General features: G+C 52.5%; 1 protein-coding gene and 1 long non-coding RNA gene across 2 annotated transcripts in view; one reads left to right on the top strand and one right to left on the bottom strand.

Moving 5' to 3' along the window:
• Positions 1-4,501: 4,501 nt before the first annotated feature.
• The window catches only part of LOC127910541 (constitutive coactivator of PPAR-gamma-like protein 1 homolog), an 81,789-nt gene continuing 60,330 nt past the window's right edge, over positions 4,502-25,960 (bottom strand). Inside the window, exons 14-19 of the mRNA XM_052474589.1 lie at positions 24,375-24,552; positions 16,847-16,985; positions 9,322-9,439; positions 8,629-8,670; positions 4,797-4,954; positions 4,502-4,556 (exon numbers count right to left, since the gene is read on the bottom strand). Of these exons, the coding sequence (XP_052330549.1) occupies positions 4,502-4,556; positions 4,797-4,954; positions 8,629-8,670; positions 9,322-9,439; positions 16,847-16,985; positions 24,375-24,552 (690 nt within the window). The remainder of the gene's footprint in view (positions 4,557-4,796; positions 4,955-8,628; positions 8,671-9,321; positions 9,440-16,846; positions 16,986-24,374; positions 24,553-25,960) is intronic.
• LOC127910507 (uncharacterized) lies at positions 23,032-24,354 on the top strand. The gene is made up of 3 exons (XR_008075139.1): positions 23,032-23,387; positions 23,429-23,591; positions 23,674-24,354. It is a non-coding gene; the product is annotated as an uncharacterized LOC127910507 (long non-coding RNA).

The following is a 25,960-nucleotide window of genomic DNA, read 5'->3' as shown; positions in this document are numbered from 1 at the left end:
CTCCTCTGACCAGAGTCACCACCACCTCCTCTGACCAGAGTCGCCACCACCTCCTCTGACCAGTCGCCACCACCTCCTCTGACCAGTCGCCACCACCTCCTCTGACCAGAGTCACCAACACCTCCTCTGACCAGAGTCACCAACACCTCCTCTGACCAGTCGCCACCACCTGCTCTGACCAGTCACCAACACCTCCTCTGACCAGAGTCACCAACACCTCCTCTGACCAGCCGCCAATACCTCCTCTGACCAGCCGCCAACACCTCCTCTGACCAGCCGCCAACACCTCCTCTGACCAGTCACCAACACCTCCTCTGACCAGCCACCAACACCTCCTCTGACCAGAGTCACCAACACCTCCTCTGACCAGAGTCACCAACACCTCCTCTGACCAGAGTCACCAACACCTCCTCTGACCAGAGTCACCAACACCTCCTCTGACCAGAGTCACCAACACCTCCTCTGACCAGAGTCACCAACACCTCCTCTGACCAGAGTCACCAACACCTCCTCTGACCAGAGTCACCAACACCTCCTCTGACCAGCCACCAACACCTCCTCTGACCAGCCACCAACACCTCCTCTGACCAGCCACCAACACCTCCTCTGACCAGAGTCACCAACACCTCCTCTGACCAGAGTCACCAACACCTCCTCTGACCAGAGTCACCAACACCTCCTCTGACCAGTCACCAACACCTCCTCTGACCAGTCACCAACACCTCCTCTGACCAGAGTTACCACCACCTCCTCTGACCAGTCACCAACACCTCCTCTGACCAGTCACCAACACCTCCTCTGACCAGTCACCAACACCTCCTCTGACCAGTCACCAACACCTCCTCTGACCAGTCACCAACACCTCCTCTGACCAGTCACCAACACCTCCTCTGACCAGTCACCAACACCTCCTCTGACCAGCCACCAACACCTCCTCTGACCAGTCACCAACACCTCCTCTGACCAGAGTTACCACCACCTCCTCTGACCAGTCACCAACACCTCCTCTGACCAGTCACCAACACCTCCTCTGACCAGTCACCAACACCTCCTCTGACCAGAGTCACCAACACCTCCTCTGACCAGTCACCACCACCTCCTCTGACCAGAGTCACCACCACCTCCTCTGACCAGAGTCACCACCACCTCCTCTGACCAGAGTCACCACCACCTCCTCTGACCAGAGTCACCAACACCTCCTCTGACCAGAGTCACCAACACCTCCTCTGACCAGCCACCAACACCTCCTCTGACCAGTCACCAACACCTCCTCTGACCAGTCACCAACACCTCCTCTGACCAGTCACCAACACCTCCTCTGACCAGTCACCAACACCTCCTCTGACCAGTCACCAACACCTCCTCTGACCAGTCACCAACACCTCCTCTGACCAGTCACCAACACCTCCTCTGACCAGCCACCAACACCTCCTCTGACCAGTCACCAACACCTCCTCTGACCAGAGTTACCACCACCTCCTCTGACCAGTCACCAACACCTCCTCTGACCAGTCACCAACACCTCCTCTGACCAGTCACCAACACCTCCTCTGACCAGAGTCACCAACACCTCCTCTGACCAGTCACCACCACCTCCTCTGACCAGAGTCACCACCACCTCCTCTGACCAGAGTCACCACCACCTCCTCTGACCAGAGTCACCAACACCTCCTCTGACCAGAGTCACCAACACCTCCTCTGACCAGTCACCACCACCTCCTCTGACCAGTCGCCACCACCTCCTCTGACCAGAGTCACCAACACCTCCTCTGACCAGTCACCAACACCTCCTCTGACCAGTCACCACCACCTCCTCTGACCAGAGTCACCACCACCTCCTCTGACCAGAGTCACCACCACCTCCTCTGACCAGAGTCACCACCACCTCCTCTGACCAGAGTCACCAACACCTCCTCTGACCAGAGTCACCAACACCTCCTCTGACCAGCCACCAACACCTCCTCTGACCAGTCACCACCACCTCCTCTGACCAGAGTCACCAACACCTCCTCTGACCAGTCACCAACACCTCCTCTGACCAGTCACCACCACCTCCTCTGACCAGAGTCACCAACACCTCCTCTGACCAGAGTCACCAACACCTCCTCTGACCAGAGTCACCAACACCTCCTCTGACCAGCCACCAACACCTCCTCTGACCAGTCACCACCACCTCCTCTGACCAGAGTCACCACCACCTCCTCTGACCAGAGTCACCACCACCTCCTCTGACCAGAGTCACCACCACCTCCTCTGACCAGAGTCACCACCACCTCCTCTGACCAGAGTCACCACCACCTCCTCTGACCAGTCGCCACCACCTCCTCTGACCAGTCGCCACCACCTCCTCTGACCAGAGTCACCACCACCTCCTCTGACCAGAGTCACCACCACCTCCTCTGACCAGAGTCACCACCACCTCCTCTGACCAGTCGCCACCACCTCCTCTGACCAGTCGCCACCACCTCCTCTGACCAGTCGCCACCACCTCCTCTGACCAGTCGCCACCACCTCCTCTGACCAGTCGCCACCACCTCCTCTGACCAGAGTCACCAACACCTCCTCTGACCAGTCACCAACACCTCCTCTGACCAGTCACCACCACCTCCTCTGACCAGCCACCAACACCTCCTCTGACCAGTCACCAACACCTCCTCTGACCAGCCACCAACACTTCCTCTGACCAGAGTCACCAACACCTCCTCTGACCAGCCACCAACACCTCCTCTGACCAGCCACCAACACCTCCTCTGACCAGTCACCAACACCTCCTCTGACCAGCCACCAACACCTCCTCTGACCAGCCACCAACACCTCCTCTGACCAGAGTCACCAACACCTCCTCTGACCAGAGTCACCAACACCTCCTCTGACCAGAGTCACCAACACCTCCTCTGACCAGAGTCACCACCACCTCCTCTGACCAGAGTCACCAACACCTCCTCTGACCAGAGTCACCAACACCTCCTCTGACCAGAGTCACCAACACCTCCTCTGACCAGAGTCACCAACACCTCCTCTGACCAGAGTCACCAACACCTCCTCTGACCAGAGTCACCAACACCTCCTCTGACCAGAGTCACCAACACCTCCTCTGACCAGCCACCAACACCTCCTCTGACCAGAGTCACCAACACCTCCTCTGACCAGCCACCAACACCTCCTCTGACCAGAGTCACCAACACCTCCTCTGACCAGAGTCACCAACACCTCCTCTGACCAGAGTCACCAACACCTCCTCTGACCAGAGTCACCAACACCTCCTCTGACCAGTCACCAACACCTCCTCTGACCAGTTCTTCAAGAAGAACTCAAGACTTGATCTAAGTTAAATAATAAAAAAATCTAATAAATAAAACACACTAATTTAGCTGATCTAATCAGACTGATCTAGCTAGTAGCAATTATTGTAACCTAGTTTCATTTTTCAGTTACTTGTTGTAAAGGGGACCAACATGGAAATACGTTTTCATGATTTTTAAAAAAATGCATTATCCACGTGTGGCTGTTTTTAAATGCTTCAACTTTCATCTATCCACGTCAAAAGTAGTGCACTATATACAGACTAGGGTGCCATTGGGGAAGCATTCTGTAACTCCATCTGCTTCTCTGTTGTTAAAACTCTCAAAACGTTATTTACTGTGACAACAAAGTTACAATGGCAAATATATGGCGCCAAGTACATACTGCTGGTGCATCTTAACCTATAAAGGAACTAAAAGAGACAAAAGCATTGTAGTTTCGGCTTCAGTATTATCTCAAAGGGATTAAAGTACCCAGTCGGAGACATGGCCTGCATCCTATTCCCTACATAGTGCACTACTTTTTACCAGAGCCCAGTTATCAACCCCTATGGGTGCCTGGTCAAAAGTGGTGCACTATATATATATATAGGGAATACATTTGGGACACAAACCATGGTCATATCACGATAGTAATCATGTCGATATCAGTGGAGAGAGAGTGGAGTGACTGGCCCAGTATTTAGTGACTGGTAGTATGTATTCTGTTTAGTACTGGTCTGCGCAGATCTCTTGTTAAAAAATAAGAAATCCTCATCATTATGGGGGGGGGTTATCTGGTTGACATCATCGAAAAAGGGGGTCTGAATTTAATGTTCTCATAGATGTATTCCAAATGGCACCATATTGCCGATGTTGCGCACTACTTTAGACCAGAGGCCTATGGGAAGTCTGTAGCTCAGTTGGTAGAGCATGGCGCTTGTAACGCCAGGGTAGTGGGTTCGATTCCCGGGACCACCCATACGTAGAATGTATGCACACATGACTGTAAGTCGCTTTGGATAAAAGCGTCAGCTAAATGGCATATATTATTATTATTATATTATAACCCGGAGGGCTCTGGTCAAAACTAGTGCACTATATAGGGAGCTGTTTGGAATGCGTACAATATGGAACAGTGACTGTAGATTTCCTTACATCCTCTCACTCGTTCTTCACCCTCTCTACAAAAAAAAACATTTTTTTTTATTTTATTTTTTTTACTCTTCTGTTTGTAAGACGGAGGCGGCTGCGCTCAGAGGTTCTGCTGCGTCTCTGAGACATGCGCCGTCTGCATTTAGTGCATTTAGGCGGGGGTTAGTATTGCACATCTTGGGGTTGCTGCTAAAGGCACTTTCTGGTTGAATATTCACAGCCCTGCTTTCTCTCACCTCCATGACCTGACTTTTCAACTGCTCTACCCCACTCTCCTCCACTCCCTCCTCCACTCTCCCCTCCTCCAGTCCCTCTTCCTCCTCCTCCCGCTCCTCCAGTCCCCCCTCCTCTCTCTCCTCCAGTCCCCCCTCCTCCAGTCCCCCCTCCTCTCTCTCCTCCAGTCCGTTCTCGGTAGTGGACCCGTCTGAGGACAGCATAACGGGAGATTTCTCCTTCTCCTCCGTCTTCAACTTCTTCCTCTCCTTCACCTCACTGGCTATGGAGTAGGTAGGCTTACTCTGGTGGGGAGAGAGAGAAGGGAAGGAGAGAGAGAGAGGGAGAAGGGAAGGAGAGAGAGAGAGGGAGAAGGAGGGAGAGAGGGAGAAGGAGGGAGAGAGGGAGAAGGAGGGAGAAGAGAGGGAGAAGGAGAGGGAGGGAGAAGGAGAGGGAGAGAGGGAGAAGGAGAGGGAGGGAGAAGAGAGGGAGAAGGAGAGAGAAGGAGAGGGAGAGAGGGAGAGAGGGAGAGAGGGAGAAAGAGAGGGAGGGAGGGAGAAGGAGAGAGGGAGAAGGAGAGAGGGAGAAGGAGAGAGGGAGAAGGAGGGAGAGAGAAGGAGAGGGAGAGAGAGAAGGAGAGGGAGAGAGAAGGAGAGGAGAGAGAGGAGAGGGAGAGAGGGAGAGAGGGAGAGAGGGAGAGAGGGAGAGAGGGAGAGAGGGAGAGGGGGAGGGGGGAGAGGGGGAGAGGGAGAGGGAGAGGGAGAGGGAGAGGGAGAGAGGAGAGGGAGAGAGGGAGAGGGAGAGGGAGAGAGAGAGAGGGAGAGGGAGAGGGAGAGGGAGAAGGAGAGGGAGGGAGGGAGAAGGAGGGAGAAGAGAGGGAGAAGGAGAGGGAGGGAGAAGGAGAGGGAGAGAGGGAGAAGGAGAGGGAGGGAGAAGGAGTGAGAGAGGGAGGGAGGAGGAGGGAGAGAAAGAAAGAGGGTGGGAGGGGAGAAGAAACAAGGAATATTCATATAACTAAGTACAGATCAGCACTACATCAATGGCAGAACAGCATGAAACGGCTTCTATTCCGGCATGTTATACAGAACCTCAAATAACTGTGAGGAAAAGACAATTAATGAATTTATAACTGATGAGAAAGCCTTTCCTATCATGCAGAAACAGGGATGAAGCCAGACACTAGGCTGTTCTACTGGGGGAGAGAGAGAAACAAAGACCAGGCTCAGAGTCAATCACAACCATAATGAGTGGATTGTGTCTGTATAAAGAACTGCTGGGCGGGAGAGGATGGGAACGACGGGTGGAGGAGAGGATGGGGACGACGGGTGGAGGAGAGGATGACTGGGTGGAGGAGAGGAGAGGGTGACTGGGTGGAGGAGAGGAGAGGATGACTGGGTGGAGGAGAGGATGGGGACGACGGGTGGAGGAGAGGATGACTGGGTGGAGGAGAGGATGGGGACGACGGGTGGAGGAGAGGATGACTGGGTGGAGGAGAGGATGGGGACGACGGGTGGAGGAGAGGATGACTGGGTGGAGGAGAGGAGAGGGTGACTGGTTGGAGGAGAGGATGGGGACGACGGGTGGAGGAGAGGATTAGGACAACGGGTGGAGGAGAGGATGACTGGGTGGAGGAGAGGAGAGGGTGACTGGTTGGAGGAGAGGAGAGGGTGACTGGGTGGAGGAGAGGAGAGGGTGACTGGGTGGAGGAGAGGATGGGGACGACGGGTGGAGGAGAGGATGGGGACGACGGGTGGAGGAGAGGATGGGGACGACGGGTGGAGGAGAGGATGGGGACGACGGGTGGAGGAGAGGATGGGGACGACGGGTGGAGGAGAGGATGACTGGTTGGAGGAGAGGATGGGGACGACGGGTGGAGGAGAGGATGGGGACGACGGGTGGAGGAGAGGATGACTGGTTGGAGGAGAGGAGAGGGTGACTGGTTGGAGGAGAGGATGGGGACGACGGGTGGAGGAGAGGATGGGGACGACGGGTGGAGGAGAGGATGGGGACGACGGGTGGAGGAGAGGAGAGGGTGACTGGGTGGAGGAGATGTTTTATTTAAACTTTATTTAACCAGGTTACACCCATTGAGGTTAAAAAACTATTTTATGAGGGTGACCTGGCAAGAAGGCAAAACAAGGAAATAGCAACGTGTCCATAAAACATTACGGAAAAATACAGAATACACACAAAAGACAAAAGTGTCACAAGTTAAAGATACAATTGAAGATTTGAAACTACAGCAGTTCGTAAAGTGTTGTCGATCAGAGTCTTAAAAACAGACAAGGACACTAAACTCCTCTCACTTTACAATCTTCTGAAGCATGGTTCCAAGGATGAAGGGGCATTATGGGAAAAATATTGTTTCCCCATCTCAGTTCTAGCCTTAGGAACAGACAAGGACAGCAGACTGTGAACGAAGACCGTATGGAGCCTCCTAGTGGACAGAAAGGTCCATTACACCATAGCATACAGATCACGGTGATGGGTCTGTGATCTAGCGTTGGTAATACATCTTAAAGCACCATGATACACTGTGTCCAGAGTTTAAGGTCCTTGTTGAGGCATATCGACAATATCACCATAATCCAGCACTGATAGAAAAGTGCTTTGAACAAGATCCTTTCTTACATTGAAAAGCAAGATTTGTTCCTGAAATAGAAACACCATTTCAACTTCAGTTTCTTGGTCAAGGTATCAATGTTTTGTTTAAAATTCAACTTTTAATCCCAAGAGACTTATAGGAGGTGACCCTATAATTATAATCAATTGTCTGGCCTGTTACAGTTCACATCTGCACGTGACTCCATCTGTTAACTTTCAGGGAAACCAGAAACTTTGTTTTCCTTTCATTAAGCACAAAGTTTCAATTGGAAAAGCTGCCTTTGATTAACATCTAATGCCAACCGTAAGTCCTGAAATATTGAAATATTAGATGCGCTACAATGAATAATTGTGTCATCGGCATACAGATGGAGATTTGCAGAGTCAACAGTCTTCCCTTTATCATTTACATACAGTGTAAAAAGGATCGGACCTAGAATGGAGCCCTGGGGAACTCCTTTGTAAACTCCTGAGCTACACACTGTGTTTCTGTCAGACAAGTAATTCTGGAACCAATCCAACGCATCAACACCTAAACCAACCTTTTTTAGTCTATACAACAGCAGGGCGTGGTCAACAGTGTTGAAGGCCAACAGCAGGACATGGTCAACAGTGTTGAAGGCCAACAGCAGGGCATGGTCAACAGTGTTGAAGGCCAACAGCAGGACATGGTCAACAGTGTTGAAGGCCAACAGCAGGGCGTGGTCAACAGTGTTGAAGGCCAACAGCAGGGCATGGTCAACAGTGTTGAAGGCCAACAGCAGGACATGGTCAACAGTGTTGAAGGCCAACAGCAGGGCGTGGTCAACAGTGTTGAAGGCCAACAGCAGGACATGGTCAACAGTGTTGAAGGCCAACAGCAGGGCGTGGTCAACAGTGTTGAAGGCCAACAGCAGGGCGTGGTCAACAGTGTTGAAGGCCAACAGCAGGGCTTGGTCAACAGTGTTGAAGGCCAACAGCAGGGTGTGGTCAACAGTGTTGAAGGCCAACAGCAGGGCGTGGTCAACAGTGTGGAAGGCCAACAGCAGAGCGTGGTCAACAGTGTTGAAGGCCAACAGCAGGGTGTGGTCAACAGTGTTGAAGGCCAACAGCAGGGTGTGGTCAACAGTGTTGAAGGCCAACAGCAGGGCGTGGTCAACAGTGTGGAAGGCCAACAGCAGAGCGTGGTCAACAGTGTTGAAGGCCAACAGCAGGGTGTGGTCAACAGTGTTGAAGGCCAACAGCAGGGTGTGGTCAACAGTGTTGAAGGCCAACAGCAGGGTGTGGTCAACAGTGTTGAAGGCCAACAGCAGAGCGTGGTCAACAGTGTTGAAGGCCAACAGCAGGGCATGGTCTGCTATGTCCCCTGTCCCACCTGGTATGTCCCGTGTCTCACCTGGTATGTCCCGTGTCCCACCTGGTATGTCCCGTGTCCCACCTGATATGTCCCCTGTCTCACCTGGTATGTCCCGTGTCCCACCTGGTATGTCCCCTGTCTCACCTGGTATGTCCCGTGTCTCACCTGGTATGTCCCGTGTCCCACCTGATATGTCCCCTGTCTCACCTGGTATGTCCCGTGTCCCACCTGGTATGTTCCCTGTCTCACCTGGTATGTCCCGTGTCCCACCTGATATGTCCCGTGTCCCACCTGGTATGTCCCCTGTCTCACCTGGTATGTCCCGTGTCCCACCTGGTATGTCCCCTGTCTCACCTGGTATGTCCCGTGTCCCACCTGATATGTCCCCTGTCTCACCTGGTATGTCCCGTGTCCCACCTGATATGTCCCCTGTCTCACCTGGTATGTCCCGTGTCTCACCTGGTATGTCCCCTGTCTCACCTGGTATGTCCCTTGTCCCACCTGGTATGTCCCCTGTCTCACCTGATATGTCCCCTGTCTCACCTGGTATGTCCCGTGTCTCACCTGGTATGTCCCGTGTCCCACCTGATATGTCCCCTGTCTCACCTGGTATGTCCCGTGTCCCACCTGATATGTCCCCTGTCTCACCTGGTATGTCCCGTGTCCCACCTGGTATGTCCCCTGTCTCACCTGGTATGTCCCGTGTCCCACCTGGTATGTCCCGTGTCTCACCTGGTATGTCCCGTGTCCCACCTGGTATGTCCCCTGGCTCTTGAAGCCTCTGAGGGGGAATTTGGCTCCTCGACCGAAGGTCCTGATGACAGGAGTGGAGATGACACCCCGCAGACGTCTGGGGAGCACACAACCAGTTGAGACAAACGTGACACCTTTACAGTAAAAGACAGCATTTATCCAAAGATTTAGCCATGGACAGCCCCTTACCCTGCCCCCACAGACAGAAAAGGATTTGTATTTATTATGGATAAGCTACTCTTCCTGGGGTTTATTATGGTTCCCCATTAGTTCCTGCCAAGGCAGCAGCTACTCTTCCTGGGGTTTATTATGGTTACCCATTAGTTCCTGCCAAGGCAGCAGCTACTCTTCCTGGGGTTTATTATGGTTACCCATTAGTTCCTGTCAAGGCATCAGCTACTCTTCCTGGGGTTTATTATGGATCCTCATTAGTTCCTGCCAAGGCAGCAGCTACTCTTCCTGGGGTTTATTATGGTTACCCATTAGTTCCTGTCAAGGCATCAGCTACTCTTCCTGGGGTTTATTATGGTTACCCATTAGTTCCTGTCAAGGCAGCAGCTACTCTTCCTGGGGTTTATTATGGTTACCCATTAGTTCCTGCCAAGGCAGCAGCTACTCTTCCTGGGGTTTATTATGGTTACCCATTAGTTCCTGTCAAGGCAGCAGCTACTCTTCCTGGGGTTTATTATGGTTACCCATTAGTTCCTGTCAAGGCATCAGCTACTCTTCCTGGGGTTTATTATGGATCCTCATTAGTTCCTGCCAAGGCAGCAGCTACTCTTCCTGGGGTTTATTATGGTTACCCATTAGTTCCTGTCAAGGCATCAGCTACTCTTCCTGGGGTTTATTATGGTTACCCATTAGTTCCTGTCAAGGCAGCAGCTACTCTTCCTGGGGTTTATTATGGTTACCCATTAGTTCCTGCCAAGGCAGCAGCTACTCTTCCTGGGGTTTATTATGGTTACCCATTAGTTCCTGTCAAGGCAGCAGCTACTCTTCCTGGGGTTTATTATGGATCCCCATTAGTTCCTGCCAATGCAGCAGCTACTCTTCCTGGGGTTTATTATGGATCCCCATTAGTTCCTGTCAAGGCAGCAGCTACTCTTCCTGGGGTTTATTATGGATCCCCATTAGTTCCTGTCAAGGCAGCAGCTACTCTTCCTGGGGTTTATTATGGATCCCCATTAGTTCCTGCCAAGGCAGCAGCTACTCTTCAAGGGGTTTATTATCAATCCCCATTAGTTCCTGCCAAGGCAGCAGCTACTCTTCCTGGGGTTTATTATGGATCCCCATTAGTTCCTGCCAAGGTAGCAGCTACTCTTCCTGGGGGTTATTATTGATCCCCATTAGTTCCTGTCAAGGCAGCAGCTACTCTTCCTGGGGTTTATTATGGATCCCCATTAGTTCCTGTCAAGGCAGCAGCTACTCTTCCTGGGGTTTATTATGGATCCCCATTAGTTCCTGCCAAGGCAGCAGCTACTCTTCCTGGGGGTTATTATTGATCCCCATTAGTTCCTGTCAAGGCAGCAGCTACTCTTCCTGGGGTTTATTATGGATCCCCATTAGTTCCTGCCAAGGCAGCAGCTACTCTTCCTGGGGTTTATTATGAATCCCCATTAGTTCCTGCCAAGGCAGCAGCTACTCTTCCTGGGGTTTATTATGGATCCCCATTAGTTCCTGCCAAGGTAGCAGCTACTCTTCCTGGGGGTTATTATTGATCCCCATTAGTTCCTGTCAAGGCAGCAGCTACTCTTCCTGGGGTTTATTATGGATCCCCATTAGTTCCTGTCAAGGCAGCAGCTACTCTTCCTGGGGTTTATTATGGATCCCCATTAGTTCCTGCCAAGGCAGCAGCTACTCTTCCTGGGGGTTATTATTGATCCCCATTAGTTCCTGTCAAGGCAGCAGCTACTCTTCCTGGGGTTTATTATGGATCCCCATTAGTTCCTGTCAAGGCAGCAGCTACTCTTCCTGGGGTTTATTATGGATCCCCATTAGTTCCTGTCAAGGCAGCAGCTACTCTTCCTGGGGTTTATTATGGATCCCCATTAGTTCCTGCCAAGGCAGCAGCTACTCTTCCTGGGGTTTATTATGGATCCCCATTAGTTCCTGTCAAGGCATCAGCTACTCTTCCTGGGGTTTATTATGGATCCCCATTAGTTCCTGCCAAGGCAGCAGCTACTCTTCCTGGGGGTTATTATTGATCCCCATTAGTTCCTGTCAAGGCAGCAGCTACTCTTCCTGGGGTTTATTATGGATCCCCATTAGTTCCTGTCAAGGCAGCAGCTACTCTTCCTGGGGTTTATTATGGATCCCCATTAGTTCCTGCCAAGGCAGCAGCTACTCTTCCTGGGGGTTATTATTGATCCCCATTAGTTCCTGTCAAGGCAGCAGCTACTCTTCCTGGGGTTTATTATGGATCCCCATTAGTTCCTGTCAAGGCAGCAGCTACTCTTCCTGGGGTTTATTATGGATCCCCATTAGTTCCTGTCAAGGCAGCAGCTACTCTTCCTGGGGTTTATTATGGATCCCCATTAGTTCCTGCCAAGGCATCAGCTACTCTTCCTGGGGTTTATTATGGATCCCCATTAGTTCCTGTCAAGGCAGCAGCTACTCTTCCTGGGGTTTATTATGGATCCCCATTAGTTCCTGCCAAGGCATCAGCTACTCTTCCTGGGGTTTATTATGGATCCCCATTAGTTCCTGTCAAGGCATCAGCTACTCTTCCTGGGGTTTATTATGGATCCCCATTAGTTCCTGCCAAGGCAGCAGCTACTCTTCCTGGGGGTTATTATTGATCCCCATTAGTTCCTGTCAAGGCAGCAGCTACTCTTCCTGGGGTTTATTATGGATCCCCATTAGTTCCTGTCAAGGCAGCAGCTACTCTTCCTGGGGTTTATTATGGATCCCCATTAGTTCCTGCCAAGGCATCAGCTACTCTTCCTGGGGTTTATTATGGATCCCCATTAGTTCCTGTCAAGGCAGCAGCTACTCTTCCTGGGGTTTATTATGGATCCCCATTAGTTCCTGCCAAGGCATCAGCTACTCTTCCTGGGGTTTATTATGGATCCCCATTAGTTCCTGTCAAGGCATCAGCTACTCTTCCTGGGGTTTATTATGGATCCCCATTAGTTCCTGCCAAGGCAGCAGCTACTCTTCCTGGGGGTTATTATTGATCCCCATTAGTTCCTGTCAAGGCAGCAGCTACTCTTCCTGGGGTTTATTATGGATCCCCATTAGTTCCTGTCAAGGCAGCAGCTACTCTTCCTGGGGTTTATTATGGATCCCCATTAGTTCCTGCCAAGGCAGCAGCTACTCTTCCTGGGGTTTATTATGGATCCCTATTAGTTCCTGCCAAGGCAGCAGCTACTCTTCCTGGGGTTTATTATGGATCCTCATTAGTTCCTGCCAAGGCAGCAGCTACTCTTCCTGGGGTTTATTATGGATCCCCATTAGTTCCTGCCAAGGCAGCAGCTACTCTTCCTGGGGTTTATTATGGATCCCCATTAGTTCTTGCCAAGGCAGCAGCTACTCTTCCTGGGGTTTATTATGGATCCCCATTAGTTCCTGCCAAGGCAGCAGCTACTCTTCCTGGGGGTTATTATTGATCCCCATTAGTTCCTGCCAAGGCAGCAGCTACTCTTCCTGGGGTTTATTATGGATCCCCATTAGTTCCTGTCAAGGCAGCAGCTACTCTTCCTGGGGTTTATTATGGATCCCCATTAGTTCCTGTCAAGGCAGCAGCTACTCTTCCTGGGGTTTATTATGGATCCCCATTAGTTCCTGCCAAGGCAGCAGCTACTCTTCCTGGGGTTTATTATGAATCCCCATTAGTTCCTGCCAAGGCAGCAGCTACTCTTCCTGGGGTTTATTATGGATCCCCATTAGTTCCTGCCAAGGTAGCAGCTACTCTTCCTGGGGGTTATTATTGATCCCCATTAGTTCCTGTCAAGGCAGCAGCTACTCTTCCTGGGGTTTATTATGGATCCCCATTAGTTCCTGTCAAGGCAGCAGCTACTCTTCCTGGGGTTTATTATGGATCCCCATTAGTTCCTGCCAAGGCAGCAGCTACTCTTCCTGGGGGTTATTATTGATCCCCATTAGTTCCTGTCAAGGCAGCAGCTACTCTTCCTGGGGTTTATTATGGATCCCCATTAGTTCCTGTCAAGGCAGCAGCTACTCTTCCTGGGGTTTATTATGGATCCCCATTAGTTCCTGTCAAGGCAGCAGCTACTCTTCCTGGGGTTTATTATGGATCCCCATTAGTTCCTGCCAAGGCAGCAGCTACTCTTCCTGGGGTTTATTATGGATCCCCATTAGTTCCTGTCAAGGCATCAGCTACTCTTCCTGGGGTTTATTATGGATCCCCATTAGTTCCTGCCAAGGCAGCAGCTACTCTTCCTGGGGGTTATTATTGATCCCCATTAGTTCCTGTCAAGGCAGCAGCTACTCTTCCTGGGGTTTATTATGGATCCCCATTAGTTCCTGTCAAGGCAGCAGCTACTCTTCCTGGGGTTTATTATGGATCCCCATTAGTTCCTGCCAAGGCAGCAGCTACTCTTCCTGGGGGTTATTATTGATCCCCATTAGTTCCTGTCAAGGCAGCAGCTACTCTTCCTGGGGTTTATTATGGATCCCCATTAGTTCCTGTCAAGGCAGCAGCTACTCTTCCTGGGGTTTATTATGGATCCCCATTAGTTCCTGTCAAGGCAGCAGCTACTCTTCCTGGGGTTTATTATGGATCCCCATTAGTTCCTGCCAAGGCATCAGCTACTCTTCCTGGGGTTTATTATGGATCCCCATTAGTTCCTGTCAAGGCAGCAGCTACTCTTCCTGGGGTTTATTATGGATCCCCATTAGTTCCTGCCAAGGCATCAGCTACTCTTCCTGGGGTTTATTATGGATCCCCATTAGTTCCTGTCAAGGCATCAGCTACTCTTCCTGGGGTTTATTATGGATCCCCATTAGTTCCTGCCAAGGCAGCAGCTACTCTTCCTGGGGGTTATTATTGATCCCCATTAGTTCCTGTCAAGGCAGCAGCTACTCTTCCTGGGGTTTATTATGGATCCCCATTAGTTCCTGTCAAGGCAGCAGCTACTCTTCCTGGGGTTTATTATGGATCCCCATTAGTTCCTGCCAAGGCATCAGCTACTCTTCCTGGGGTTTATTATGGATCCCCATTAGTTCCTGTCAAGGCAGCAGCTACTCTTCCTGGGGTTTATTATGGATCCCCATTAGTTCCTGCCAAGGCATCAGCTACTCTTCCTGGGGTTTATTATGGATCCCCATTAGTTCCTGTCAAGGCATCAGCTACTCTTCCTGGGGTTTATTATGGATCCCCATTAGTTCCTGCCAAGGCAGCAGCTACTCTTCCTGGGGGTTATTATTGATCCCCATTAGTTCCTGTCAAGGCAGCAGCTACTCTTCCTGGGGTTTATTATGGATCCCCATTAGTTCCTGTCAAGGCAGCAGCTACTCTTCCTGGGGTTTATTATGGATCCCCATTAGTTCCTGCCAAGGCAGCAGCTACTCTTCCTGGGGTTTATTATGGATCCCTATTAGTTCCTGCCAAGGCAGCAGCTACTCTTCCTGGGGTTTATTATGGATCCTCATTAGTTCCTGCCAAGGCAGCAGCTACTCTTCCTGGGGTTTATTATGGATCCCCATTAGTTCCTGCCAAGGCAGCAGCTACTCTTCCTGGGGTTTATTATGGATCCCCATTAGTTCCTGCCAAGGCAGCAGCTACTCTTCCTGGGGTTTATTATGGATCCCCATTAGTTCCTGCCAAGGCAGCAGCTACTCTTCCTGGGGTTTATTATGGATCCGGGAGTCCGAACACATTAAGACCTTTATATTAGAAAAAATAAACCACCACATAATGTACAATACCTCCATACAACAATATTACAATGTAGTGTCTGTTGCACTGATTTTAAATGCCGGGAAACTCAAAATCAGTGTAACCTCATTTCTACCAGTTAAATCTGCAACAAGAGGGGAAAAACACAACTCTCGACCAGCTTTACACAGAAACGCTTACAAAGCTCTCCCAAAGCCTTCCATTTGGCAAATCTGACCATAACAAAAATACGTTTTCCAGGCCTGAGGGAGACACTCGTCAGAAATGGAAGACATGGCAATACCGTCAAAGGCTACTTCAAATATAAAATACATTATGATTTGTTTAACACTTCTTTTTTGGGGTTACTACATGATTCCATATGGGTTATTTCATCGTTTTGATGCCTTCACTATTATTCGACAACTACAATGTAGAAAATAGTAAAAATAAAGAAAAACCCTTGAATGAGTTGGATGTGTCAGCGTTTATTGCTGGTATGTCTAAGTTTGATAATCTTGCCAATGAAAAAAAAAATATTAAAGTAGTTGGCAATATCAGTGGGGTTTTGTGATGAATGAGCCATCTGATTCAATGATTGAAGGAGCTGAGTTGGCTTTTTGCCCAAAATTTCATTTGAGGTGCTCTAAAGCTTTTTTACTATCATTATTTATGTCATTTATCTTTGTTTCATAGTGTAGTTCTTTTTAATTCAGTTTAGTCACATGATTTCTCAATTTGCAGTACGTTTGCCAATAGGTTGGGTTGCCAGACTTATTTATTTGGCCTCATCCTTCTCAACCATACCATGTTTAAATTCCTCATCAATCCCACAGGGATTTAACTGGTTTTAGTCATTTTCTTAATGGGTTCATGTTTATTAGTAACTGGAATAAGACATTTCATTAATGTGTCCAGTGCAGCGTCTGGTTGCTCCTCATTACACACCACAGAGCAGCAGTGTCTGGTTGCTCCTCATTACACACCACAGAGCAGCAGTGTCTGGTTGCTCCTCATTACACACCACAGAGCAGCAGTGTCTGGTTGCTCCTCATTACACACCACAGACCAGCAGCGTCTGGTTGCTCCTCATTACACACCACAGAGCAGCAGCGTCTGGTTGCTCCTCATTACACACCACAGACCCGCAGCGTCTGGTTGCTTCTCATTACACACCACAGACCAGCAGCGTCTGGTTGCTCCTCATTACACACCACAGAGCAGCAGCATCTGGTTGCTCCTCATTACACACCACAGACCAGCAGCGTCTGGTTGCTCCTCATTGCACACCACAGACCAGCAGCGTCTGGTTGCTCCTCATTACACACCACAGAGCAGCAGCGTCTGGTTGCTCCTCATTACACACCACAGAGCAGCAGCGTCTGGTTGCTCCTCATTACACACCACAGAGCAGCAGCATCTGGTTGCTCCTCATTACACACCACAGACCCGCAGCGTCTGGTTGCTCCTCATTACACACCACAGACCCGCAGCGTCTGGTTGCTCCTCATTACACACCACAGAGCAGCAGCGTCTGGTTGCTCCTCATTACACAACACAGACCAGCAGCGTCTGGTTGTTCCTCATTACACACCACGGACCAACAACTATTCTTTCCATCATCAACATAGGAATCCCTCCAAAACCTATTGTACGACCTCTTACCCTCTGTTTGGTCCCCCGACAGACACCACCTGGATGGGGAAGCCTCCTCTGCCTCGGCCCCGTCTGATGCCAGCCCACTGGCCCACCACCGTGCCTGCTATCTCCAGCTTCCCGCCCTGGGTGGACATGCTTGGCAGACCTGCAGACCACGGACCAACAGTAGGGACACACACACACACGCGGAGGTTGTGAAATAAAACCTCTAAGAAAGTTAAGAGCAACCTAACCCGAGTATAATACTGATCCGTCTTCATGGTGAAGAGAACCTGTACTTATACTGAACACAAATATAAACATGCGACAATATTAAAGATTTTACTGAGTTACAGTTCATATAAGGAAATCAGTCAATTTATATTCATACATCTGTGGACTGAGCAGGGGTGCAGCCCACTTTTTATTTTTATTTTTTACCTTTATTTAACCAGGCAAGTCAGTTAAGAACAAATTCTTATTTTCAATGACGGCCTAGGAACAGTGGGTTAACTGCCTGTTCAGGGGCAGAACGACAGATTTGTCAGCTCGGGGATTCGAACTTACAACCTTTCGGTTACTAGTCCAACGCTCTCACCACTAGGCTACCTGCCGCCTCCCCCCCTACACTCTAACCACTAGACTACCTGCCGCCTCCCCCCTACACTCTAACCACTAGGCTACCTGCCGCCTCCCCCCCTACACTCTAACCACTAGGCTACCTGCCGCCTCCCCCTCTACACTCTAACCACTAGGCTACCTGCCGCCTCCCCCTACACTCTAACCACTAGGCTACCTGCCTCCTCCCCCACTACACTCTAACCACTAGGCTACCTGCCTCCTCCCCCCCTACACTCTAACCACTAGGCTACCTGCCGCCTCCCCTCTACACTCTCACCACTAGACTACCTGCCGCCTCCCCCTCTACACTCTAACCACTAGGCTACCTGCCTCCTCCCCCTACACTCTAACCACTAGACTACCTGCCGCCTCCCCCCCTACACTCTAACCACTAGGCTACCTGCCGCCTCCCCCTACACTCTAACCACTAGGCTACCTGCCGCCTCCCCCTACACTCTAACCACTAGACTACCTGCCTCCCCCTCTACACTCTAACCACTAGGCTACCTGCCGCCTCCCCTCTACACTCTAACCACTAGGCTACCTGCCTCCTCCCCCTCTACACTCTAACCACTAGGCTACCTGCCGCCTCCCCCTCTACACTCTAACCACTAGACTACCTGCCGCCTCCCCCCCTACACTCTAACCACTAGGCTACCTGCCTCCTCTACACTCTAACCACTAGGCTACCTGCCGCCTCCCCCTACACTCTAACCACTAGGCTACCTGCCGCCTCCCCCTCTACACTCTAACCACTAGGCTACCTGCCTCCTCTACACTCTAACCACTAGGCTACCTGCCTCCTCTACACTCTAACCACTAGGCTACCTGCCTCCCCCTCTACACTCTAACCACTAGGCTACCTGCCTCCTCCCCCTCTACACTCTAACCACTAGGCTACCTGCCTCCTCCCCCTACACTCTAACCACTAGGCTACCTGCCTCCTCTACACTCTAACCACTAGGCTACCTGCCTCCTCCCCCTACACTCTAACCACTAGGCTACCTGCCGCCTCCCCCTCCACACTCTAACCACTAGGCTACCTGCCCCCTCTACACTCTAACCACTAGGCTACCTGCCGCCTCCCCCTACACTCTAACCACTAGGCTACCTGCCGCCTCTACACTCTAACCACTAGGCTACCTGCCGCCTCCCCCTCTACACTCTAACCACTAGGCTACCTGCCTCCTCTACTCTCTAACCACTAGGCTACCTGCACTAGGCTACCTGCCTCCTCCCCCTCTACACTCTAACCACTAGGCTACCTGCCTCCTCCCCCTCTACACTCTAACCACTAGGCTACCTGCCGCCTCCCCCTCTACACTCTAACCACTAGGCTACCTGCCGCCTCCCCCTCTACACTCTAACCACTAGGCTACCTGCCTCCTCCCCCTCTACACTCTAACCACTAGGCTACCTGCCTCCTCCCCTCTACACTCTAACCACTAGGCTACCTGCCTCCTCTACACTCTAACCACTAGGCTACCTGCCGCCTCTACACTCTAACCACTAGGCTACCTGCCGCCTCCCCCTCTACACTCTAACCACTAGGCTACGCTGCCGCCTTGGGAGCGAGGTCCAGCCAATCAGAATGAGTTTTTCCCTCACATAAGGACTTTATGACAGACACAAATACTCCTCAGTAATGATCATGCTGTTTAATCAGCTTCTTGATACACCTGTCAGGTGGATGGATTATCTTGGCGAAGGACAAATGCTCACTAACAGGGATGTAAACACATTTTTAAAAAACACATTTCTATCAAATGTTGTGAACAAGAGTATGGACCGTTTCTGGGATCTTTTATTTCAGCTGAAACATGAAACCAACACTTTACTTTATATGTTGCGTTCATATTTTTTTCAGTATAATTTATACATTTATATAGTATCTACTACATCAAAACAAACACTGGCCACGACGACCACAACACTGGCCAGGTCGACCACAACACTGGCCACGACGACCACAACACTGGCCACGACGACCACAACACTGGCCACGACGACCACAACACTGGCCACGACGACCACAACACTGGCCACGACGACCACAACACTGGCCACGACGACCACAACACTGGCCACGACGACCACAACACTGGCCAGGTCGACCACAACGACCAGGACGACCACAACACTGGCCAGGTCGACCACAACACTGGCCACGACGACCAGGACGACCACAACACTGGCCACGACGACCACAACACTGGCCACGACGACCACAACACTGGCCACGACGACCACAACACTGGCCACGACGACCACAACACTGGCCAGGTCGACCACAACACTGGCCACGACGACCAGGACGACCACAACACTGGCCAGGTCGACCACAACACTGGCCACGACGACCAGGACGACCACAACACTGGCCACGACGACCACAACACTGGCCACGACGACCACAACACTGGCCACGACGACCACAACACTGGCCACGACGACCACAACACTGGCCACGACGACCACAACACTGGCCACGACGACCAGGACGACCACAACACTGGCCAGGACGACCAGGACGACCACAACACTGGCCAGGACGACCAGGACGACCACAACACTGGCCAGGACGACCAGGACGACCACAACACTGGCCAGGACGACCAGGACGACCACAACACTGGCCACGACGACCACGACGACCACAACACTGGCCACGACGACCAGGACGACCACAACACTGGCCACGACGACCACAACACTGGCCACGACGACCACAACACTGGCCACGACGACCACAACACTGGCCACGACGACCACAACACTGGCCAGGTCGACCACAACACTGGCCAGGTCGACCACAACACTGGCAAGGTCGACCACAACACTGGCCAGGTCGACCACAACACTGGCCAGGACGACCACAACACTGGCCAGGTCGACCACAACACTGGCCAGGTCGACCACAACACTGGCCAGGTCGACCACAACACTGGCCAGGTCGACCACAACACTGGCCACGACGACCACAACACTGGCCAAGACGACCACAACACTGGCCAGGACGACCAGGACGACCACAACACTGGCCAGGACGACCAGGACGACCACAACACTGACCAGGACGACCACAACACTGGCCAGGACGACCAGGACGACCACAACACTGGCCAGGTCGACCACAACACTGGCCACGACGACCACAACACTGGCCACGACGACCACAACACTGGCCACGACGACCACAACACTGGCCAGGTCGACCACAACACTGGCCACGACGACCACAACACTGACCAGGACGACCACAACACTGGCCAGGACGACCAGGACGACCACAACATTGGCCAGGTCGACCACAACACTGGCCACGACGACCACAACACTGGCCACGACGACCACAACACTGGCCACGACGACCACAACACTGGCCACGACGACCACAACACTGGCCACGACGACCACAACACTGGCCAGGTCGACCACAACACTGGCCACGACGACCACAACACTGGCCAGGACGACCACAACACTGGCCACGACGACCACAACACTGGCCACGACGACCACAACACTGGCCACGACGACCACAACACTGGCCACGACGACCACAACACTGGCCACGACGACCACAACACTGGCCACGACGACCACAACACTGGCCACGACGACCACAACACTGGCCAGGAAGACCACAACACTGGCCACGACGACCACGACGACCACGACACTGGCCACGACGACCACGACACTAAACACTGGCCACGACGACCACGACACTGGCCAGGAAGACCACAACACTGGCCAGGAAGACCACAACACTGGCCAGGTCGACCACAACACTGGCCACGACGACCACGACGACCACGACACTGGCCACGACGACCACAACACTGGCCAGGAAGACCACAACACTGGCCACGACGACCACGACACTGGCCACGACGACCACGACACTGGCCACGACGACCACGACACTAAACACTGGCCACGACGACCACGACACTAAACACTGGCCACGACGACCACGACACTGGCCACGACGACCACGACACTAAACACTGGCCACGACGACCACGACACTAAACACTGGCCACGACGACCACGACACTGGCCACGACGACCACGACACTGGCCACGACGACCACAACACTAAACACTGGCCACGACGACCACGACACTGGCCACGACGACCACAACACTGGCCAGGTCGACCACAACACTGGCCACGACGACCACAACACTGGCCAGGAAGACCACAACACTGGCCACGACGACCACGACGACCACGACACTGGCCACGACGACCACGACACTAAACACTGGCCACGACGACCACGACACTGGCCAGGAAGACCACAACACTGGCCAGGTCGACCACAACACTGGCCACGACGACCACGACGACCATGACACTGGCCACGACGACCACAACACTGGCCAGGAAGACCACAACACTGGCCACGACGACCACGACACTGGCCACGACGACCACGACACTAAACACTGGCCACGACGACCACGACACTGGCCACGACGACCACGACACTGGCCACGACGACCACGACACTAAACACTGGCCACGACGACCACGACACTGGCAATGACGACCACGACACTAAACACTGGCCACGACGACCACAACACTGGCCACGACGACCACGACACTGGCAATGACGACCACGACACTAAACACTGGCCACGACGACCACAACACTGGCCACGACGACCACAACACTGGCCACGACGACCACGACACTGGCCACGACGACCACGACACTGGCCACGACGACCACGACACTAAACACTGGCCACGACGACCACGACACTGGCCACGACGACCACGACACTGGCCAGGTCGACCACGACACTGGCCACGACGACCACGACACTAAACACTGGCCACGACGACCACGACACTGGCCACGACGACCACAACACTGGCCACGACGACCACGACACTAAACACTGGCCACGACGACCACGACACTGGCCACGACGACCACGACACTGGCCACGACGACCACGACACTGGCCACGACGACCACGACACTGGCCACGACACTAAACACTGGCCACGACGACCACAACACTGGCCAGGTCGACCGCAACACTGGCCAGGTCGACCGCAACACTGGCCACGACGACCACAACACTGGCCAGGAAGACCACAACACTGGCCACGACGACCACGACACTAAACACTGGCCACGACGACCACGACACTGGCCAGGTCGACCACAACACTGGCCAGGTCGACCACAACACTGGCCAGGTCGACCACGACACTGGCCAGGTCGACCACGACACTGGCCACGACGACCACGACACTGGCCAGGTCGACCACAACACTGGCCAGGTCGACCACAACACTGGCCAGGTCGACCACAACACTGGCCAGGTCGACCACAACACTGGCCAGGTCGACCACAACACTGGCCAGGTCGACCACAACACTGGCCAGGTCGACCACAACACTGGCCAGGTCGACCACAACACTGGCCAGGTCGACCACAACACTGGCCAGGTCGACCATAACACTGGCCAGGTCGACCACAACACTGGCCAGGTCGACCACAACACTGGCCAGGTCGACCATAACACTGGCCAGGTCGACCACAACACTGGCCAGGTCGACCACAACACTGGCCAGGTCGACCATAACACTCTCCCCACTGTGGAGAGCCCTACATACTGCTCTCTATGTACAGTCGTGGCCAAAAGTTTTGAGGAACAGTTTGGTGATGAACAATGCCTTTTCCAGCATGATGGAGCACCTTGTCACAAGGCAAAAGTGATATCTAAGTGGCTCGGGGAACAAAACATCGATATTTGGGGTCCATGGTCAGGGAACTCCCCAGACCATAATCCCATTGAGAACTTGTGGTCAATCCTCAAGAGGCGGGTGGACAAACATAAACCCTCAAATTCTGACAAACTCCAAGCTTTGATTATGTAAGAATGGGCTGCCATCAGTCAGGATGTGGCCCAGAAGGTAATTGACAGCATGCCATCAGTCAGGATGTGGCCCAGAAGTTAATTGACAGCATGTCATCAGTCAGGATGTGGCCCAGAAGTTAATTGACAGCATGCCATCAGTCAGGATGTGGCCCAGAAGTTAATTGGCAGCATGCCATCAGTCAGGATGTGGCCCAGAAGTTAATTGGCAGCATGCCATCAGTCAGGATGTGGCCCAGAAGTTAACTGACAGCATGCCATCAGTCAGGATGTGGCCCAGAAGTTAATTGGCAGCATGCCATCAGTCAGGATGTGGCCCAGAGGTTAATTGACAGCATGCCATCAGTCAGGATGTGGCCCAGAAGTTAACTGACAGCATGCCATCAGTCAGGATGTGGCCCAGAAGTTAATTGGCAGCATGCCATCAGTCAGGATGTGGCCCAGAGGTTAATTGACAGCATGCCATCAGTCAGGATGTGGCCCAGAAGTTAACTGACAGCATGCCATCAGTCAGGATGTGGCCCAGAAGTTAATTGGCAGCATGCCATCAGTCAGGATGTGGCCCAGAAGTTAATTGACAGCATGCCATCAGTCAGGATGTGGCCCAGAGGTTAATTGACAGCATGCCATCAGTCAGGATGTGGCCCAGAAGTTAATTGGCAGCATGCCATCAGTCAGGATGTGGCCCAGAAGTTAATTGACAGCATGCCATCAGTCAGGATGTGGCCCAGAAGTTAATTGACAGCATACCAGGGTGGATTGCAGAGGTCTTGAAAAAGAAGGCTCAACACTGCAAATATTGACTCTTTGCATCAACTTCATGTAATTGTCAATAAAAGCCTTTGACACTTATGAAATGCTTTGTAATTATACTTCAATATTCCATAGTAACATCTGACAAAAATATCTAAACATACTGAGGCAGCAGACTTTGTGGAAATTGATATTTGTGTCATTCTCAAAACTTTTGGCCATGACTGTACACTACAATCTGTGAAAGTAGAATCAATGATTGGTCTCTTACGAGGTATGCCCATGCTCCTGCTCCTGCCCTGCAGTGGCATCATGTGGGGTGGGGGGTAGAAGGCCCCCCCTGGGGGGTAGAAAGGCATGGCGTGGGGGTGGGGGGGAGGAGGTGGCGAGAAGTTAAGCCCCTCCAGGATGCTCTGACGCATTTTCTTCACCTTGTTCACCTGATCCACCTGGAGACAGAGGACAGAGGACAGAGGACAGAGGACAGAGAGAGAGACAGGACAGAGGACAGAGGACAGAGAGACAGAGGACAGAGGACAGACAGAGGACAGACAGAGGACAGAGAGACAGAGAGACAGAGGACAGAGGACAGAGAGACAGAGGACAGAGAGACAGAGAGAGGACAGAGAGAGGGGACAGAGGACAGAGGACAGAGTTAGAGGGGGGACAGAGAGGGGACAGAGGACAGAGGACAGAGAGAGAGAGAGGGGACAGAGGACAGAGAGAGAGGACAGAGGACAGAGGACAGAGAGAGAGAGGGGACAGAGGACAGAGAGAGAGAGAGAGGACAGAGAGAGAGAGGGGACAGAGGACAGAGAGAGAGACAGGACAGAGGACAGAGAGACAGAGAGACAGAGGACAGAGAGACAGAGAGACAGAGGACAGAGAGACAGAGAGACAGAGGACAGACAGAGGACAGACAGAGGACAGACAGAGGACAGACAGAGGACAGAGAGACAGAGAGACAGAGGACAGAGAGAGAGAGGGGACAGAGGACAGAGGACAGAGTTAGAGGGGGGACAGAGAGGGGACAGAGGACAGAGGACAGAGAGAGAGAGGGGACAGAGGACAGAGAGAGAGGACAGAGGACAGAGAGAGAGAGGGGACAGAGGACAGAGAGAGAGAGGGGACAGAGGACAGAGAGAGGACAGAGAGAGAGAGGGTACAGAGGACAGAGAGAGGACAGAGAGAGAGAGAGGACAGAGAGAGGACAGAGAGAGAGAGAGGACAGAGAGAGGACAGAGAGAGAGAGGGGGGACAGAGGACAGAGGACAGAGAGAGGGGACAGAGGACAGACAGAGAGGGGGACAGAGGACAGAGGACAGAGAGAGGGGGGACAGACAGAGAGAGGGGACAGAGGACAGAGGGGACAGAGGACAGAGGGGACAGAGGACAGAGGGGACAGAGGACAGAGAGAGAGACAGAGGGGACAGAGGACAGAGGGGACAGAGGACAGAGGGGACAGAGGACAGAGGACAGAGAGACAGAGGACAGAGGACAGAGAGAGGGGGGACAGACAGAGAGAGGGGACAGAGGACAGAGGGGACAGAGGACAGAGGGGACAGAGGTCAGAGAGAGAGACAGGACAGAGGACAGACAGAGGACAGAGAGAGAGGACAGAGAGAGAGAGAGAGAGAGAGAGAGAGAGAGAGAGAGAGAGAGAGAGAGGACAGAGAGAGAGGACAGAGAGAGAGAGGGCAGAGAGAGAGAGGACAGAGAGAGAGAGGACAGAGAGAGAGAGGGACAGAGAGAGAGACAGAGAGAGGGTACAGAGAGAGGGGGAGAGAGAGAGAGAGAGGACAGAGAGAGAGGGACAGACAGAGAGAGGGGAGAGAGAGAGAGGAGAGAGAGAGAGAG

The sequence above is a fragment of the Oncorhynchus keta genome, chromosome 21 (assembly GCF_023373465.1).
Source record: "Oncorhynchus keta strain PuntledgeMale-10-30-2019 chromosome 21, Oket_V2, whole genome shotgun sequence".
NCBI classification, from domain to species: Eukaryota; Metazoa; Chordata; class Actinopteri; order Salmoniformes; family Salmonidae; genus Oncorhynchus; species Oncorhynchus keta.
The sequence above is the reverse complement of the archived record's forward strand: the minus strand, read 5'-3'. Positions and strand labels throughout refer to the sequence as shown.